The sequence below is a fragment of the Falco rusticolus genome, chromosome 9, assembly GCF_015220075.1.
Source record: "Falco rusticolus isolate bFalRus1 chromosome 9, bFalRus1.pri, whole genome shotgun sequence".
NCBI classification, from domain to species: Eukaryota; Metazoa; Chordata; class Aves; order Falconiformes; family Falconidae; genus Falco; species Falco rusticolus.
The window spans coordinates 10,076,209-10,095,359 of record NC_051195.1 but is presented as its reverse complement, the minus strand read 5'-3'; the positions used below and the strand labels follow the sequence as shown (position 1 = coordinate 10,095,359).

At 42.0% G+C, this 19,151-nt stretch overlaps 1 protein-coding gene across 10 annotated transcripts in view; it reads right to left on the bottom strand.

The window, feature by feature from the left end:
* ZMIZ1 (zinc finger MIZ-type containing 1) overlaps positions 1-19,151 on the bottom strand; it is a 357,468-nt gene that overhangs the window by 23,675 nt on the left and 314,642 nt on the right. For 7 of the 10 annotated variants that reach the window (XM_037399104.1, XM_037399105.1, XM_037399103.1 and 4 more), the window contains 7 exons: positions 12,276-12,390; positions 9,886-10,103; positions 8,268-8,466; positions 6,986-7,276; positions 4,636-4,818; positions 2,239-2,413; positions 785-971 (listed from right to left, as the gene is read on the bottom strand). In XM_037399104.1, coding sequence (XP_037255001.1) covers positions 785-971; positions 2,239-2,413; positions 4,636-4,818; positions 6,986-7,276; positions 8,268-8,466; positions 9,886-10,103; positions 12,276-12,390 — 1,368 coding nt within the window. The remainder of the gene's footprint in view (positions 1-784; positions 972-2,238; positions 2,414-4,635; positions 4,819-6,985; positions 7,277-8,267; positions 8,467-9,885; positions 10,104-12,275; positions 12,391-19,151) is intronic. The other 3 variants (XM_037399108.1, XM_037399106.1, XM_037399109.1) reach the window with 3 other exon arrangements.

Here is a 19,151-nt window from a genome sequence, read left to right as displayed (position 1 = left end):
AAGAAGGCTCTGTCTGTCTGTCATTTGATCTAAAATCCTTCCGTGAGCACAGTGGAATCAGGACCTAACCTGGAATCACTTATGCAGATCCATGTGAATTGGAGCAAAGTACCACCTGGGAAAACTATTCTTACGTTCTGGAAAGCAGTACCCACTGCAAGTGAAAACCAGAAGCCTTTATATGCAGAAAGCTATGCTCTAGTATTTCTGACCTCTGCCCTTACTTGCGGAGCCATAGGAGAGGGAGAATTCAGAAAGTTGGTTTCCAAAGTCTGGAGGATCTAAGCCCTTGGCTTTCCAAATGATTTACTAAACCTCTAAATCAGGTCCTTCATCAGTGTGTTATTTTTCGTTACCAGACACTCTGCACCATTTAATGTAAGCATGAACTGTAACAGCCCTGCGTAGTTACTCCTGCAACTAACATTTCATATGCCACAAAGCACCTAGGACTTCAGAGTCTCCCAAATGGAAATTTGTACCAGTGTTGGTCATGCACGTCCCACACCAGTTCCACCCAGAGAAGGATGTAACAGTTGCAGTGTTTTTTTCCAACACTGCATACCCCGCGCTATCAGCAAGGACATGCAACACAGATCAGGAAGCATTTTTAGAATGTGTTGTCTCTGGACAGGTGAGAGTATCTGTGAGTTTAAAGGGCATTTTTCCTATCGAGGCCACAATTTTTAAAGGTAAAATCATGGCACACCTCAATGAAGTTCATTGGGCCTGCCATTCCTCCATCACCGGGTGCGAGACTTGCTCGCAGCAAGGCTGAGCTTACCTCCACATCAGAGTCTGATGAACAGTTGGTCGTAAGTGAAAGACATGGTTACTGACTGCCAGGTTGTGTTCCAGCCGGAAGGGCTCCAGTACAACACCATCTCTCACGGGAAACGTCAGACGCAGCTCATCGTTGTGGTTGGCTGGGATCGAAGAGGGAGAGAAAGCGTGAACTTTCCCTTTAGCATCTGCAGTGCAATAACAATGTGTACATTTATACAGAACAGTAACAAATGGCACAGTGATCTCCTACTGGGTCTAACTTAGCAGGTTCATACACACAAAAAACAACATCACAAGTAACTACATCTGATACAAGTGACAGGGCTCAAACTGATAGAGATGGCAAACCAAAGTCTTCTGTTCTCCCATACTTAACATCAGGACCTTAGTATTCTGGCCACAAAGAGAAACCAGGCATGGTAAGAATTCCTGGGTTTTATTACTGCACAGGTTCTGTGTCCAGGCTTACTCTGTTGGCAGAAGTCTGACAACAAATCTTTTAATTATGGCAAACTGCTTGTTTTCCCCACTTTGAACTGGGACCAACATTACCCAGTTAGTTCCAACAGTTTCAACAGCTGACACTACCCAATGACCGAAGACACTGGTATTCAGTTACTATCCGACCCTGTAACAGGAGCCTTTGTGGTACCTTACAGCTGGTCTGTAAAGCCCAAATGTCTTTATATGCTGTGTTCTTGCCCAAGTAACACTGCAGGCCACCTTCCTCCACTTTTCAGCTATCCTGAACTCCAAACACCAGTTGCAAAGTGCTAACGCAGCAGCAGTTATTTTACATAAAACATATAGGTTCTCCCAGTTCCCTAGTAAACGATATCTCCGATTGTTCATCAGCCACTTCAAAATCTCAAACATCTTGTGCTAGTACACAGTCAGAGATATCTTGTTATTCCTACCCCGTTCTCAGCCAAATGTAGCTGTGATGCTGAGCCATTTTGAAAGGGACATATATCAATTTTTGGCATACTACTGAATATTCTTAAGAAGCCTGTATGGATCACAACAGAGACACCACTATAAATATTCACATTTTATGCTATTCTGCGGTGATGTTCAATGAATGGCTTTGCCCTTGAACAAAACAGACCACAGGTATGGAAGTTCATACCACAAACAAGCCTAACAAGCACACATAACGCAACCCAAAATCATGTGTTTTATCCTCAGGAAGCATGTCGAAGGATTACTTCAGAAGTAAAATCCTTACAAGTTTACCCTGGAAGAACTTTTCTGATACTCTGTTTTAGGAGGGGATACCAATCTTTTCTTTCCTGCCCACTGCCTCTAGTGAGCCTGCACTGTGCTCAGCACTGGTCACAACCTCACAATCTCCCAGAGCAGCCATCACAGGTAGTTCCCAGGCTCTGAAAGGTACGTGGCAGAGAACAGAGGGACAATAAACAACTGTGGGGCATTCTGTTTGCTACTCACTTGGAGGTGGTGGTAAAGCATTGATATTTGGTTTAATGTCAGGTGGGAATGGTGGTTTGACATCCTGGTTGGGTGACAGGTATGGAGGAATATTGCTCCCTGGAGTCATAGGTGGCGTGGGGTTTCCTGGAACAGGTGAATGAGGGTAATTTGCCACAGGTACAGGCCTTGATGGCTAGAAAATAAATAACATCACATTGTTATTGCAGCCTGAACGTAAGAATAGCAAGCCTGGTGAACTGCACTGCTATCAAACACCAAAGACAACAAACAAGGTAGGGGAGGCCCCTCTGTCTCCAGAAGGACAAGAAACCACGAGACATCCCGTGAGGCCTTCGGGGAAGAGGCAGACTAGGAGAGCAAAGCCGGAACTGAAACCAGCAGGTCAGCCAACTTAATTCAGGCAATGACCACATTCAAGCAAGGCTGCCAAGAGGCTTATCACATTCCTCTGAACGCTCTTTCCAAAACCAGCCAGCCATTCGCTTCAGTTTTTCCACACCACCCCAACCCACCCAGCCCTTTGTATCTCTTTGGCTTCCTCCCAAAACAGCCCCAGTGCACAAAAGCCTACATGAAAAACAAAATCCAAAGATGTGCAATTAGAATGTCTGTGTCTCTTTTACTTCCATCTACCCTGTCTTCCACTCCTGTCCAACTAGTCTACCCAGAGTGAAAGCTCTGGGGGTCAGGGGATGTCTTATTCTGTGTACCTACAATTTGAGTCTGTTCTTAGTTTGCGGCCAAGTAAAAAAGGCTAAGAGAAAAAGGATAGTTAAGTATGAATAGTAGCTCTAGTATAAAAACATCATTGGTTTTTTGTCTTCTAATTAAGGGGATGGTTGCAGTTGACAGAATAAACCAGTAACCATGATGCAAAGGAAGCTGACATTAAACAAAACGGCAATTGCATGGCACTCTTCTCCCAATAGCTCCTGTACCACAAGCACATACACATGAGAGTGTCAGAAGATGAAAGCCTTTACAAGCAACCAAAGCATCAGGACTTCAAATCTGATTCTGTGTCTAAACGCTGTGCAGCATGCTAGCCCAGGACACAGTGAAGTACATAACAGAGCTGCATTCTGAAATCTTCAGTATTTACATCTCCAACCACCTTTGCTTTTTTCTTTAACACATACAGTTACTATCTGCATAATCACTACAATCCAAAGGTTCAAGTCCTGTCTGTGGCAAGCTGGAATTTCTCCCCTAGCCAGGATAACCTCCCTTTGTTAGAACTATCCTGTAAACAAAAAACTTGAACCCCATCTAAAATAAACAAATGTAAAACATATTAAAAATATCTGTCATTTAAAAACTTCACAGAGATCTTCTGCTGTTATTTCAGTGTAAAGTGACTGCACTGGAATTACAGTAGCTGAGGATCTGTCTCCTCCTCATGTCCTTCCTGGCAGTGTACTGCAAAAGCTGCCCAATGCAACAGGTGTTCCTTTGGGTACCACAGTGGACAGCTTGGTTGCACACAGAACAGATGCTCTACAGCAAAGGGTTTTGTTTTCCCTTTTATTTCAATGGTGTTTTCCATTCAAATCACACCGGAACAATTCCAATTCAACCCCAGCGTGCAACTTAAGATTCTTCCAGCCTATATTCAAAATCAGAATGTAGTCCAGAGGCTTTAACAGCTAATGCTTTAAGAGCAGGTCAGCCCATCAACAGCCCTCTCCGTTTGTATACTCACTGGAGTACCTGCGTGTAAAAGATCGCTTTTGTGGGTACTTCAAACCTGGCAAACCTCAGCAGGCCCTCAGTACAAACTCCATTGGAGAACACCAAGTGCTCAAGATGTATCCACAGAACAGCTTTTAGGCAACATTTTAACAATTCTAATTCTGGCCCAAAACAAGCAGCACAGAAGGAAAAGGAGAATAGGGGAAGGGAAGCGATCTAAGAAAGTCAGGCAAACTTCAGCTCAAAGATGAGTTCTACAGCTGGAACAGCTTTTAAGTTTGGCCTGGCTTAAGCCAACAGTGACCACTGCAGGTCTGAAACTGGGACACTGCAATGTGGAACTTGTTTATTACAAATTTCCAAAGTTGTATTCTTCCAGGGTGCCATGAATCGGTGAAAGTATTACACCTGAATCCCATTAGGTACTTCTTTTCACATGCTATTTTTAAAGCGAAACCACCATTTTCTTGTAAAAGCCTCTAATGAGCTGCAGTAACATTCGATTTTCTTTATGAACTGCTCTGAAGTTAAAATGTGATTTGGCTTATTTACTTGACTCTGCGATATCCAAAACATTAGTAAAAACACTGTGCTTTTTTCTCTTGCCTCTAATTAAGTAAAAGCAGTATCTATGAAGTCATTAATGTGATTTCATTCATAAATGCCTACCAGAATGCAACAAGTTAATCTAAAAATTCTTACCTTGTAATACTGCCCCATGTTGACCGTTGGAGGAGGGTACTGCCCTGTGTTTTGCTGGCTTGGCATCCTTTGTCCAGGATAGTTGGGAGACGTAAGGGGTCTTGGAGGGTTGGGAGTGGGGTACTGACCAGGCTGGTTTGGAAACTGGCTATTTGGTCCATACTGCTGGTTTCCATAATTCGGCTGTTTCATGACAGAGATGAAATAAGACAAAGATCTGTTGTACGCAAGCAGCTTTCTTGAATGGATTATCAACATACATTCAACAGTGGAATCAAAACAAGCACAAAAAAACCCCCTCCAGGTGAACACTCCTCAACTTAGTGCCACTCATGCCTAAACCAAGGCCCTGGTGGCTGGAAATCAATACTCACTCAAAAACATCAAGGTCCCACAAATAACCATGTACCTTAACGCACCCAGACTCAGCCTTGCAGTGCTGTCAAAGGGCACTGTGCTCGAAGAAACCAGAATTACAACCAGATGCAATGTTCATAAAAACTCTGTTTTTGCAGGTGCTACCAGCCCCCACCATGGGGCTCCTTTTCCAAATGGAGAATGGGAGCACAATGAGAAAACATAATGTAACAAAAATTAAACTTTGGAATGGGCAGAGCATAGAAGCTGTGTTGTTCATGGCTCTCTGCTCGTCACAACTGCCCTGCTGGCCTTGTGCTAGGGTTTGTAGCAGCATCCTACAATTAAAGAGAAGCTATTACTAGTCATAAACAACCTTGCTAGTGCTAGCTAGTGCTGTGCTGCAGTTTTGGAATCTAAGTCATGAAAATGGAACTTTAAAGATAATAAAATGTCAATTTGAAACAAATCAAGTGATTAATAAGAAGTTTCAAAAATGAAGCTTTCAAAACCCAATAAGCAAATAGCATCTATAGGATGTGCAGAATTCCAGACCAGCAAGCATGTAACATTTAGGGCACTATTCAGTACTGACTTCTTGGTAACATGATCAGATTCACATACAATGAAAAACCTGCTTCTGAAGCAGCCAAAAGGGATTTACAGACTTCCTTAAAATATGAAATCCGAAGATAAAAATTATCTGAACAGGCCACATTCTGTGTTTTCTTAACTGAATTGTAGAGCAAGTGGCTATATTTACAGTGTGAAAAGCTTTCCCAGAGAAGCAACTCCTGCAAAAAACATTTCACTAATTTTATTACTGATCTTTTTTTTTTTTTTAATTTTAAAAAAATATCTTTCCTTCAAAAAATAATAGTTTGCAGATCAGGAAAGAAATGTAGCTCAACAATATATGTTTATTTTCTGCATGTCATGGTACTCTTTTCTGGGTGTTTCCTATAAACTCTTATTACCATTATTATAGTCAGGGCAATATCATAATATTCAAAGCTCTACACCTGGAGTTATAGCTGCTGTTGTCTCAGTTTAATACAGAATTTCACCAGGAAGTTCTCTCTGAAGCTAGTAACCCGCAGCTAGATTTGTAAAGACAGTTAGGCACGTACAGATGCTGAGAGAGAGTTGGTGGAGTTCTCAAAAGCTTCTACTGCCCGATTCACACCAATTGGAATAGTAACACGCACTGGTACTTTTTAAAATCCAAAAGCTCATCTGTCTACATCTTTTGTTGTCTAAATTTCTTTAAGATTTTGACCCAAGTGTTTTGCCCAAGGTCATAATACAAGTCCATGGCAATGTAATTTTGTCTACAAAGCCACTCAGACCTCATATAACAGCATGGGAACTCAGACAGAAATACCACACTGCAAATAAACTTATATTAGATAAATGCTGTCACAGAGGGACTGGAGTTCAACATGATTTATATTCATCTCAGTGCCTATGAAAACCAAGCCTCAAGAAGTTTGGAAAGCAATTGGTCTTCAAAATAAATGTTATTACTATTGGTATTTATACAATATATGCCCTGTATTTCTTTTAAACAATAAAACCACCCAAGAAAATGCAGATCACGTATGTACTGGCCTCAAATGAAGTATTTCACCTTCAACATCTCTTTTAAGTTGTCACGTTAAATAAATCCACTCCTGTGAAGGAAGTCTACATAAGGTCTATGAATTCACCATCTAGCATGAGAATCTTAAAGTGACACAGTGAGGGCTCAGCTGGTTTTGGGACTTTCTTGGCTTTGACGACTGTCATCTTGACTAACATAGCAAGGGCCAACCAGAACACTTTAGAAGCTCACAAGGAAGAGCTGCTGCCACTTCTAATTTCACGGCAGCATTGCAATCAAGGCTGGAAAAAGATGTACATATGTCACAGGGATGCACGCCACGCATTACCCAGCATGTTGCAACCTTCAGTCAAAATAATCAAGTAGGCAAAATACACTTTATTTTATTACCTCTCCTGGGTATGGTCTCTTTATGCCCTGTATAGGCAAAGACTGGGGGCGTGGGCCTGGGTAGGCTTGCTGAGGCATCCTCTGCCCATGGGTACTGAAGGGACTCATTCCAGGAGGCCGAGGCTGGTTCATGCCCATGGGTGGCCCACTCATGCTGGAAGGCGTCATTCCTGCTCCCATGCTTGCTGGGTTCATGTTGCCAGGCATAGAAGCAGGGCCACGAGGACCAGGCTGGTTCATAAACTGGTTGTTGTAAGCCTGAGTTGGACCCATCTGGAAAGAGGAACAAACCTTCAACGGAAGAAGAAAAAAAAAAAAAAGAATAAAATGCGACATGCATTTAAAATGGGAGGAGGGAGCTGAACATGCTTTTGAGGCAGGGAAGACGGGGAGGATTTATGTCGCATTTTCCTTTCAATGGTCTCCAACATTTGATGGGGGTGATGTTACTTATAATAAAAGTCAACTGGAATTGTAGAACACATAAGAGAGTAAGACATTAAGTCTAAGGTAAGCAATTAAATCGTTTACATTGGCTAATCTACTACTGTAAGGTAACAAGTTAGGAAGTTGGCTGTGTAAGTACAGCACAACACTACTAAACCGCTGTGCTTCTTTACGTTATATGGCATATGGGCCCATATACTTTAAAACTCAAGAGACGTAAAACAGCTGAGGAGGAAAAAACCTGAATTGATCAAACCCTTGTTTATTTTAGGAAAAAAATTATCTCATGACATGCTGGAGGCTACGGATCACCAGAAATGCACGTCTCATATAAGCTGTTCTCATAGAGAACATTATTAAAAGGTAAATCTCTTTCCTACTGTTGTTTCCTTGTTTGAAGGAAAAAACCCAACCAACCAACTGTAGTTGGCAAAGTAAACAATTACCCAAGCGGTACAAAACCTATTCCAAGATTCTGGAACATTTCACCAGGTACTCAAATTTAGAGGTTCACAGAGCTGGCAAAGGCAGCAGTAATATATCATGTCAGACGCAGCTGTAACTTTGGGTAATCTTGCAGGTTTTTTTAAGGGGCAATCTCCAAACTACAAAACACAGTTAGGCAAGATTTATTGGGAAAAACACAGGAGACCGACTCATACCTCCATACACACATTCCAGCAGTTTCTCATAAGCATTTATAACCATGCTCATCTCATGCACAAAAGAAAAATAGAGTAGGCACCCTAACAAACAAGGGAGTAAGAAGGACAGCCCAATTCCCTGTAACAGTCCACATCAGGCAGGTACAAAGACGTAAGGGTTGCTCTCTTACCGGTCCATACTGGTTCATGTCCTTATTCTGTGTTTCCTGAAGGGCTGCTACAGTGGCTGTAGCTGTAGCTGTTGCTGTAGCAGCTGCAGCTGCAACTGCAGCAGCGGCGGCAGCTGCAGCTGGCTGGGTAAAATCAGCTGGCGGCCTCGTGTGGGGGGGGATCCCCATTCCTGCAGGGGTATTTGGGCCTCCGGGATAACTGAAAGGGAAGGAAAGAAAGAAAGAAAGAAAGAGAGAATTAAAATGTGCCTGGTGGATTTTGGTTGGAACATTGGTGTGATCCTCATCTGGAGCTGTTCCAAACCCACGCATTAATGCCTAATGAAAGCCAGCAGGACAGGGAACTGGGTGTGTACATGAGCTACAAGTGTTGCTCAGCTGCAACTGTCACAGGACTGCCACCGGGACTGCCAGGTACCCCCAGCAGTTCTTCTGGGGGCCAGTGAGCTGCTTTGCAGCTCTGTAGTGTACTGCAAATCTGAACTGAAATCCTGAAAGTTAATGCATGCTCCACTTCCCCATAGCGCAGGGGCAGACTTCACAGCAGCACGAACAGAGAGCCTCCTCCACTACAGCGCGGCCAGCTGCCTCAGTGGTGAGTTATGCAAAGCGTTCCCGATGTAAAAGCATTCCTCCCTGAACCTTTGCAGAAAGGCCAGGAGAGACCCAACGCAATCAGCTCTGCTGGATCCCACACAAGGTATTTTTGCAGTTCCTACCCAGCTCTCCTGTTGATCTTAAGATAAATTAAGCTAAACCGTGCCTTTCCCACTCCAAGACATGAACTATCCTTAGAATATGGGCCAGTATACTGTGCCCGTTTTGAAGATGTTAATACAAAGCTGAAGAAACTTTCTGACTCGCTCAAGGTCACCCAGCAGATCAGAGATGAAAGAAGAGATAAGTTCCCCGAGTCCCAGGCTTACATTCACACTAGACTGACTATGCTAACAACCTTTTCAGCAGGCTTTGCAGAGGGACCCTTCAATAGCGGTTTCAGTTAAGTGCACTTGCCACCTTTGTTTACCAAGCAGAGACACAGAAAGGCAAAACGTAACAAAACCCAGGCTGTTAGTTTTGGCTTATTTCACTAATGTGGCATTTACTTCCCCAAAATAAATACACAGCTTGCCCATCTCGCTACAACAAACATCTCTACCCCCAACTCTTTTCCAATTCCTGCTGTGGAGTAAGTCTTTGGGCAGAAATATCCCACTGCATAGGAAGCTACTTTGCCTAAATACTCAAGTTTATTCCTCCATATGCACGTAGAAATTATACCATCAATACCTTTCACATCCTGGCCTTATTAAATGTTAATCATTCCTAAGCCTGTGGTCTGTTTAACAATCTCTCTTAATTAAAGCTGTATTTTGGGGGTTTATTAGAGCTAATTGATTGACCTAAGCCATTTCCATTTACTGTGATGAATTTCATTGCAGTTTGGGTAGCTGATTTCAGAAGCTGTAAAAGCAGTACACACTTCAGTTAACCAGCGCAGGCCAGCTACGGAGACCTTATGTAATTAAAATAAGCCCGTGACACTTCTGCCAGGTCACTAAAACAAGCTTCATCAACTATATACATCCATTCTCCACCTCACACAAGGAAGTCTTACCTGCCACCAAAACCTCCGCTTCCAGGATAATTGGGTCGCCCATACATGCCCTGCTGTATGTAGGGCTGAGTGGAGCCTGCCTTGGCGGAGAATTGTTGCTGCTGCCCAGCAAACTGAGGGGAATTGATTCCAGGGTTGCTGGTAGTCATCCCAGAAGCCATGGGATTTCCTGCTGGGTTCATAGGGTTGTTGGCATTTGCCATTGGATTTCCCAGCACCTGTGAGGAGAAACATGAGAGTAAGGGGTTGCACCTTGAACTACCTCGAGCAAATTAAGCTGATTTGCTGCAATCAATAAATTAAAATATCACCACCCTGTACTGTGAGCTCTAATGAGCATACACCTTGTTGATGTCTCCAAGAGTTCCTGATCATTAATTATCCTTCATAGGAGATTTTTAACTAGATGGAACCCAAACTAACACACTTACGAAAAAAGTTATGATAAAGACCTAGTGGAATCATACTCTGTAGGTGACTAATTCATCCAATTAAGAGAAAGTACAAGCTTTTCCTTTTTTTTTCATGTAGGACTTTCAAAAAATGTTTAAAAAACTGAATTTGCAAATATGCGGTCCCACTGGTACACTGCAAAGGCTACTACAGATGCAAAAACTGTGAAATAAATTTCAGTGGCTTAACCGTGTTCTTGAATCTAACTCTCTCGCAAGCGTATAGAAGTCTGTCAGTTGTTTTTATTGCTTCTTAGAAAAAGAGAGTCCTCTGTTCTGTTTTTAAAAGGACTCTGTTTGCTTGTTTAAAGCATATTTTTTTTCCATTGAACCAAAATTGCTATGATTTCCATTGAGATGTTCATGGATCGCTTGCATGGAAATCTGTCTCCTACTTGGGAAGAAACTCAGTGGTCATGATCCCTACAGACGACCAAGTCATCAGCTCTGGGAATCTGTGAGAGGGAACTGGTGAGCCTGGCTCATTCCTTTCCCGCGGGGAGCATGAAGCCTTCAGAAAACCCTGTCACTCATTTCCATCTGCGCTGAAGAGCTACGACCAAGCTTCAGGTTCCAGAGTTTCACCCTTCCTTTGCAGTGATTCTGAAGAAGCATTTTCTTCTTTTTACTGAAGTACTTTTTTTCTTTCATTGCACATTCCCCTGAAGTACCATGAAGAGTTCAAGTTCTCCTGACAGAATAAAACTCTGAGTCTTCCCACCCAGCCCTTTTGCCTTTGTTAGCGTGAAAGATTTCCACAAGTAACTGTGTTTCCATTTTCTAGACAATGTATAGAACTATGTGTTTACTCAGGTGTTCCTCTCCCAGGTGGGGTATCTTTTCCTTTAAGGTGTTAAACAAGAAACCAACAATAATAAATGATGTTACAGAGCCTGTAACTGTTTCCTCTCTATTTTTTGAAGAAAGATGTTGCCACAACCAATGCTTACATAACTGCCACGTGAGTGATTTGGCCCCTGAATAATTTTATTTTTCAAATGGCTCAATCCAGAAAAAAATTGTTGTTAATTTTCTGACCAAAATGAGTAAGAAAAAAAAACCCACAGAAAATTTTGAATGGGATCTAATGTCACTTGATTTGAAAAAGGTACAAAAGACAGGTTAGATTTATGTACCATTTGCACTCACCATAGATGGTGATGTGTTTGGAGCACTTCACCTATGGTGTAAGAAAAGGCCAGTCTGTCTGAGAGCTTGATTTGTGCCACATCCCATGGAGAGCACACTATCACAAATAATTGGCATTTCCTTCTTTAAAGCTGCTTCTTTTTGTATAGCGTAATTCAATAGACATTGCAGAGGGAAAAAAAGAGCTAAGAGCAGAAAGAACCAAATGAAAATCCATTAAGTATGGTGATCACCTGGAAGCCAGGATCGTACGCTTTTCCTCCAATGCATATTGAAATATTTTTTGCAAAGTAAGACTGTGCAAGGAGCACAGCCTATAGCTGGTAGTTAGCACCTCAGCGTGGGGATAGACTTGGCACTGGATTTCACCAGCCCACAAGTATGACACAATCCCATGTAAAATCAACAATAATTGTCATTTGGTGAATCTAGCTAGAATCTTTATTTTTAATGAAAACAACTCTCAAATTCAATCTGAAATTCCCAAGATGTTTGGAATTAGCCCAGAATCAAGCTTGCAGTGTTGAAACCACATAGTGAAAAAATACATGCTAAACCCAAGCCTGACATCTGCATGCAGCTGAAGGAGTAACTGACTCAAGCTCTTAGACACCTCCTTTCCGATGCCACTGAAGAGGACATGACTGGAAAAAAAAATGCACCAGGTACGACCCAGAGAACACAGACACTGTTACCGATCCCGAGCGGATTTTCCAAAAAGTTTTTGATTTTGAAACATTTGTGAAAACCCGTATCAAGAGGGGGGAGAGAGGATAAAACCCAGCTTACCTGGCTTTGAGAGGTGTTAGTCACACCCCATACTGTGGTGACCACTGATAAAGAGCCTGGAGGCTGGTTGGTATTTTGCTGCCAGGGAACAGAATCGTAAGGGAAAGACCCATCACTGCAAAAACAAATGTTTACGAGGGTGAGATTTTGGAAGTTTAAACAGTGGCAAGTTGCTGGTAGGGACAAAGGGATTAACACCTGACAGTACCTTAACTCTCCACTCCTCCTGCTATTAGGCTAGTACTCTCAGAGCCATGGTTTCTTTAATAGCAAGGTGATCATATCAAAACCATACAGAATTAACAAATTTCTTAACTACATTGAAGCGCAAGGCTTTTACCATAAAGGTCTGTTACCAGGGGAAGTAAAAATAAACTCAGGGGCAGAGTTTCAAACAAGGACACTGAGCAAGTTGCTCAGAAGCACTTATTTTTCGCAATCCATCTCAAGCTCTTCAACAGCCACTGCTTCAGCTGCCTTGTATCAATTCAATTAGATTTAGAGACCAGACTGCAGCTCCACTGTCTGCACCGGGTCCCCAAATGGCCAGAAAAGCCTTTAAAGGAATAGCAGTTCAACGTAATTTTCAAAAGTAAATTGAAATTCAGATAGTGTTCTACACGATGGATAAGCTGCATGCCAAAAACAGTATTAGCTGATCAGCATTCTAGAAAATCAACTGCAGATATACAACACATCTTTGAGATAAATATGTGGATGAAAGGATCGGGTTTTTCCATTAGCTTTGTCCACAGACACAAGCAAACATTTCTTACAGTTCTTTTCATACGAAAGCATCGGTGGCTTCAAAACAAACACAGGATAGGTACATATCTAGTGTAATTAATGAAATACATTAAATCCAGTGAAAGTACTATTAATCCCATAACTGTAAAATATATTCCACTTGAAATCTGCTTGTTCTCATACTATTAACTTGCAAATTAGTTTTCCATTTCCATATATGTACTTACTTACACATACTTCCTCATCTAGATATATATATATACCATCTAATACACGCACGTATTGCTGTCTCATTTCAAACACCACTGACTTGTATTTTATGTCAAGAACAGGATTTTCACCTTGACTACCAGCTATCACTGGAATTCTGCACAGGGCTACCTTGCCTAAAGAATCCATACAGGTTCCATGAGGGCTTTATCCATGTTCTACAAAGCCTGCACCATGAAGTGCCACACAATTAACTCCTACAAGGCACGCTGAGACAACCAACCTGCTGAAGTGCTAAAAAGGGCTCTTTTTAGAGCTGGCTCTCCCATGCCCCCAGATAATGCCCCGGGCTTGGACCACTTCTTCTTTTTGTGCTATGAGCCAAACTCAAGGACCACCTATGTGTTCATTCCTTAGCCTGTTCATAACACACAGTGAAATCATTAAAAAACAGGAATTGCACTGCACAAGGTGCACACGCATGAGATAAAAACTGCCTGTGTCCCAAGTAACAAATAACCTAATGTGAGCAACAGCCAGTGTCCAAGGTAAAATGAAACAGTGAGTACGTTTTACGAAAAACTAAGTAATTTCAAAAAAATTACACAAGGCTGTGCCAGCACAACAGCACTGTATTAGAACATAACTGTGAATTTGAACTGATCTATTTGTTTCAAAATACCCAAACTGAATTAAGCAACAGAATCACACACACAAAAAAATTAATTAAATTAGGGAAAAGACTAATTTCCCCTAACAAATAATTAGAGAAAATTAATGGAAAATAGTAATTCTCTGTAAGATGCTTGACATGTAACGTCTATGTCGACAGTATCCATATAAAACAACGTGTTAATAACGGCATATTTAACCGTGCAATCAGTAAGTCCTCCTAGCCCATTTTTCTTTAACATATTTTCTCTTAGAAGGCTGAAATCCTTGCCCCTCTCATTCAGAGGCTCAGACAATGGCTTCAGTGACTAATATTTGCAAGTGACGCAACGCTTCAGCAAGTCCCCTCCACCAGCATGCAGACAAACGATGACTAACCCAGAATTTGCGACTGCTATTAAGCCTTCCTCTTTCTTCCTGCTCTGAATGATGCCTCCTACTTTACTTCCTTCTCTGACTGTTTTTGATGATGTCTGCTCTGTGATTTGTTTGGATATTTATGGCACATATGGGTGTTTGCATACTTCAATGACTACAAAGAAGCTCTCTCCATGACACAAGCAGCGAAAGGACTCACCGCAGCCATTCCTCACTATTCCCCGCTGATGTGTTGTGGACAGGTAATAAAACCTGAGGGACAAGGCAAATACTCTGCAAGTGTATGAGTAAATAAGATGGGTAGTGATAGCCAGGAATCAAACCACAGAGTCACTGAAGGTTCTTCTAATGCAAATATGCTGTACGATTTGTACACACACTCAAAACTTTTGAGCTAGCAATGCCTTAGCCTACTGTTATGAAGTTATAACTTATTCTTCACTTTCTTTGCCTCCAAAGCATGGTTCTCTTAGCTGTTCCTCTCCTTTGCAGTACACAGAAGAGATTTCAGGTGTTACTTGTCCATACTTTCCAATGGTAGAGTCAGAAGATTTGTTCAGTGGAAGGTTGCACTGGGTTCTCAAAGGTTATTTAATCATTTAATCTAATTACAAAGCAGAGTATATCACTCCATTTTTACTGTATTAGTTAAAAATGGGTGACACCTCAAGAAACCATTACTGTTGACATACAGTGAAAGCTTTCAATACAGGACCCGGCATAACACCTGAAAGCCAGAAGAACAGCAGGTACAGATTTGCTGAGAAATTTGTTGTGCACACTGAACCAGATGACTACCACATCACCCAACACAGGACTCAGCTTTAAATTGCAGACTACGTTCGTATCAGAAATTACGGCGACATCTAAATACTGGCGTGCCTTGCAGAACATCAACATACCCCTTAATATACACCCACTGCGCCAGACCTCACTTCACTCAAATGTCACTGTAGTTACCCCAATAAGAAATATGCAGCATCCTCGGGGTTTGTGTTCTCCAGCACGATACGCTGGCCCATCACCAATTACACGCATGTTGGAGTATGACTTTTGCCATACTGGATACAATAACCACCCTTCCTCCATGGCATGAAGGCTTCTTTAGTTTCAAACAGTAGGAGATGCTGGAACATGTACCGCTCAACTACAGGATTATTTATCCCTCCACTTCGCTCTTTCAACTTGCATTTCTGTCCTTAGACAACCCAAAGGAATACTCCTACCATCAAAGGAAAATCCATGTAAGTACCGTAATGAAACGTGACCAATCCAATTCTCATTTGCAAAAGAGCAGTGGCTTTCCGCTGTTACTATACAGAGCTGCGAATTATCCCAAAATCCCTTTCTTTAAACTTGAAAATGGCAGCCAATAGAGAAAGAAGCTTCCACCTCTCCAGCCACAGCAAATGCTGCCCATGACATTGTTCCTGTTCAACGGTACAAGGGTAATTAAGTCTCTCACTACACCCTGGAGGGCAGTGAGTCAGTTTGGGCTCAGCTGGAGTCCACTAAAAGTGTATTGACTAAATTTATAATAGTGTTAATGAACCTATACATACTACTGGCCAGCATTAAAGGCCAAACAGCAGAGGAAGCCATAGAGCAAAGAAGAGATGGAGGGAAATTACTTCTCAAACTATGATGTAGTGAAACTGCAATCAAGCAATAATGAGGAAGGATTTCTTAGCTGCTGGCAAATGTACTGAAACCACCAGTAATACAACACTCATGCCAGAGAGGTACATCAGTACTTAGGTCTACACAGCTTTTCTTAATCCCAGCACTAGGAAAACAGAACCAGTCAGATATCCAGATATCCAGCCTCCTTGGAATAGTTACAGACTTCATGTCAGATGCAGACAGTTAGTTCTAATAAAAGTTGCTTAATAAAAAGCGACATCCATATAATAAATTAATACTAGCGAACCACTGTAATTTATCCACGGATTGTGGCATTATTTGAACATGCTGTATTTTAAATATGTTTATGTTGTCATTAATGCAATTGTGTGTGTATCTGATACTCTATTTACATGCCTTCATCGACTGAGGAAGGAGAGATTCACATGGTTTAGTGAAGCACACGTCCTCCTAAAGCAGTGGTACTTTATGTGTGGTGGAGCAGGATAAATACTGGAATTACGCCTTCCCGGTGATTTTCCACAACCCTTGTTGAGAAAGCCAGGTGTCTAAACCACTACCTTTAGAAAACATCCATCTCCATTTTAAACGCTGAAAATCTATCAACTACTACCGAAAAGCACCAGATGTTAGCTTTCCCCCAAAAAAACCTTTCACTGCAAGCCTGGGCATCAAGCTTCTCACAACTGGGCTTTCAGCGGCTAGCTTCTGTTGCTAGCCCTCAAGCCAGCTTTACAGTTTTGCAGGGGTCTTTAATGTTTCTGAAGCACAGTCATGCCACCTGACTGGTACCTGACACACCGAGTCCACAGAGGCCTTTAAATCTACTGACTCTATCAAACTTCTTCAGCCGACACCAAGATGTGCAGGTAACTGCCAGCGTAACACTGACTGTCATTTCTCCCCTGTTTTCTTTTGTCACTCATGGACACCCAGAGAGGAGAGCATCTGATGACAAGGAGAGGTGTCAGAGATCTGCCCAGGCCAAACACTCTGCAGTTACACAGGGTCACAAATCAGAACGGCCCAAATACAGCCCAAACCCGAGGTCCCTGACCTGCTCTTGCTCGCTGGCAGCTCTGTGCCTGCACCTTGCTCTGCCTCTGCAGCTGCCTCCCGGCGCCTGTACTCAGGGTGCCCAGCACCCCGCGGCTGTATTCTTGGTTGGAGCCTCTAGGTGACACTACTTTAATACAAACTAAAACATAACAATTCCCAAACAAGGCTCCCTGCTCCAGCCTCACCCCTCTTTCGCCCCTAAAACCTCACCCGCCTGCAGGGGAGAAATGTCACAAACCCCATGACCAGAGCAGGAAACAAAGCCCTGGGTGACGGCAGCACCAACACGCGTGTTTCATGCCTGTACTGCCCCACAAGTCAGGCAGCTTAGCTTCCCTCGGTCAGGTTTAGGTTTTGGTTTATTTGGTTTTCTCGAATGAACACCACTCACATAGCTTTAATTATTAATACGGACTCAGTTAGCAATCCTTGATGAGGGCACCAACATAAACTTATTTTAAGCACGCTTTTATTTCAGAAAAGGATCGTTCTGCATGGTGCAGTGCAAATACTGAATTTGAACTGCTTTTCTGGTGTTTTCATGTTATGGAACAGGCGGGAATTTCACCACATTTTTATAATTTTCTTATCAGTACAAACAAAACCTTTTTTTAAAAGCAAAATCACAAACCACATGGAACACTGTTAGCCCTTTCCTGTAACACTAAAATGCTCCAGGAAGGACTTCACCTTATTTTTTCCCAATTCAATAAACTAGGAATCCTTGACAATCTACTCATAAAGAACAGATCAAATGGTTTTCTATATTTTTTTTTTTAAATAAATTTCTAGTAAAATTTCCACTGAAAATATCCTTGGCCTTGACTACTAATTTGAAAAAAAACCACAATGTGACACCTGAAAGCCAAAAAATCTGTTTCCACTTACTGGCAATCAGTAAAATTTCAGAGACATGCTTTTGTTTTCTTCTTTAAAACCCCAGACATTTAGAAGGAAAGAAGTGACTTCTCATTTGTCATTGAGATTTTTTTTCAGGGGACCAAACCGGTGCCTCACCAGCTGAGACACATGCACCATCTTCATAAGTCTAAAGGGCTTGGCCAAAGTGTTTCAACTTAAAACACTTAAAATTAGTTTTCAGTCGTGTTAACAGATATTAAAAACACATTACTACTAAAAAATTTGCATAACACAAAATTTAACCAAGCTATCCCTTGACTTTTTGTGCTGTGTTTTCCATAGACAGTGCTCTACACAATCCATCCTCAGCTCACGCGGAGAAACATGGCAGAGCAGGGAGCCAGCCATGCAGAAAGGACACGAAGACCGCTTACAGTCAGCAAGGCAATACAAAGACATATTGTAAAGAAAATAAGTTATCTACCTCTGTACATCCCACACCGCCATGAAGCAAACTAAAAGCCAATGTTGTGTAAGGCGTTTACATTAAAGATGAGGAAAAAAAGAACGTCATGTAGTAAGTTTGTACACTAGTACCGGCTCTAGATGGCTAGCAGGAATTTACTTTTGACTGATACCGCTGGGGAGACGCACACCTTCCTCAAATGCATTCCTCTACTTAGTATTACTAGTTGAAGAATTTTAAATTGTACTGGCGTACACTAAGGCTCCATCATGTTTTTCACTAAACAAACACGTAACACAGAGCCCCATCCAAATCACTAGGTGTTTTTACGTAACCCAAAAGTGAAAAAAGCCAGTTTGGAAGCATTCTGCAAGACTTTATTTCCCTCTACTTCTTAATGGCATGATGCCAGATATTCAGAGCTTACAGGAAAAATATACCACTCCAAAAATTATCCCCCTACAATTTCCCAAGTCTGTTGTTTCCCTCCGCTCTTTCCAACTGGATGAATACATTCTCCAACCCTTTGGAAAGCTCTGATTCTCCCAAATCCAAATGCACGGAAGATCCATACCTGGTCCTTCCCTACCAAGAAAGAATTACCTCAGGTGTTGTTTCAGAACTGGATGTTGCCTGCACCAGGCTATGAGCGATGTTATCTGAAGAGGAAGACTGAAAGTGGTCAGAAATTTCCTAACTCACTGTAAAAAGAAAGGCGACTCTTTTCTGGGAAACCGTTGGAAAACACAGAAGCATTCTGACCCCGTTCTAGGTGAGCAGATGCAGGTGAAGCCATCAAAAGGTGAAAGCAGCAAACCATTTATCAGCTCGGTGGCTTG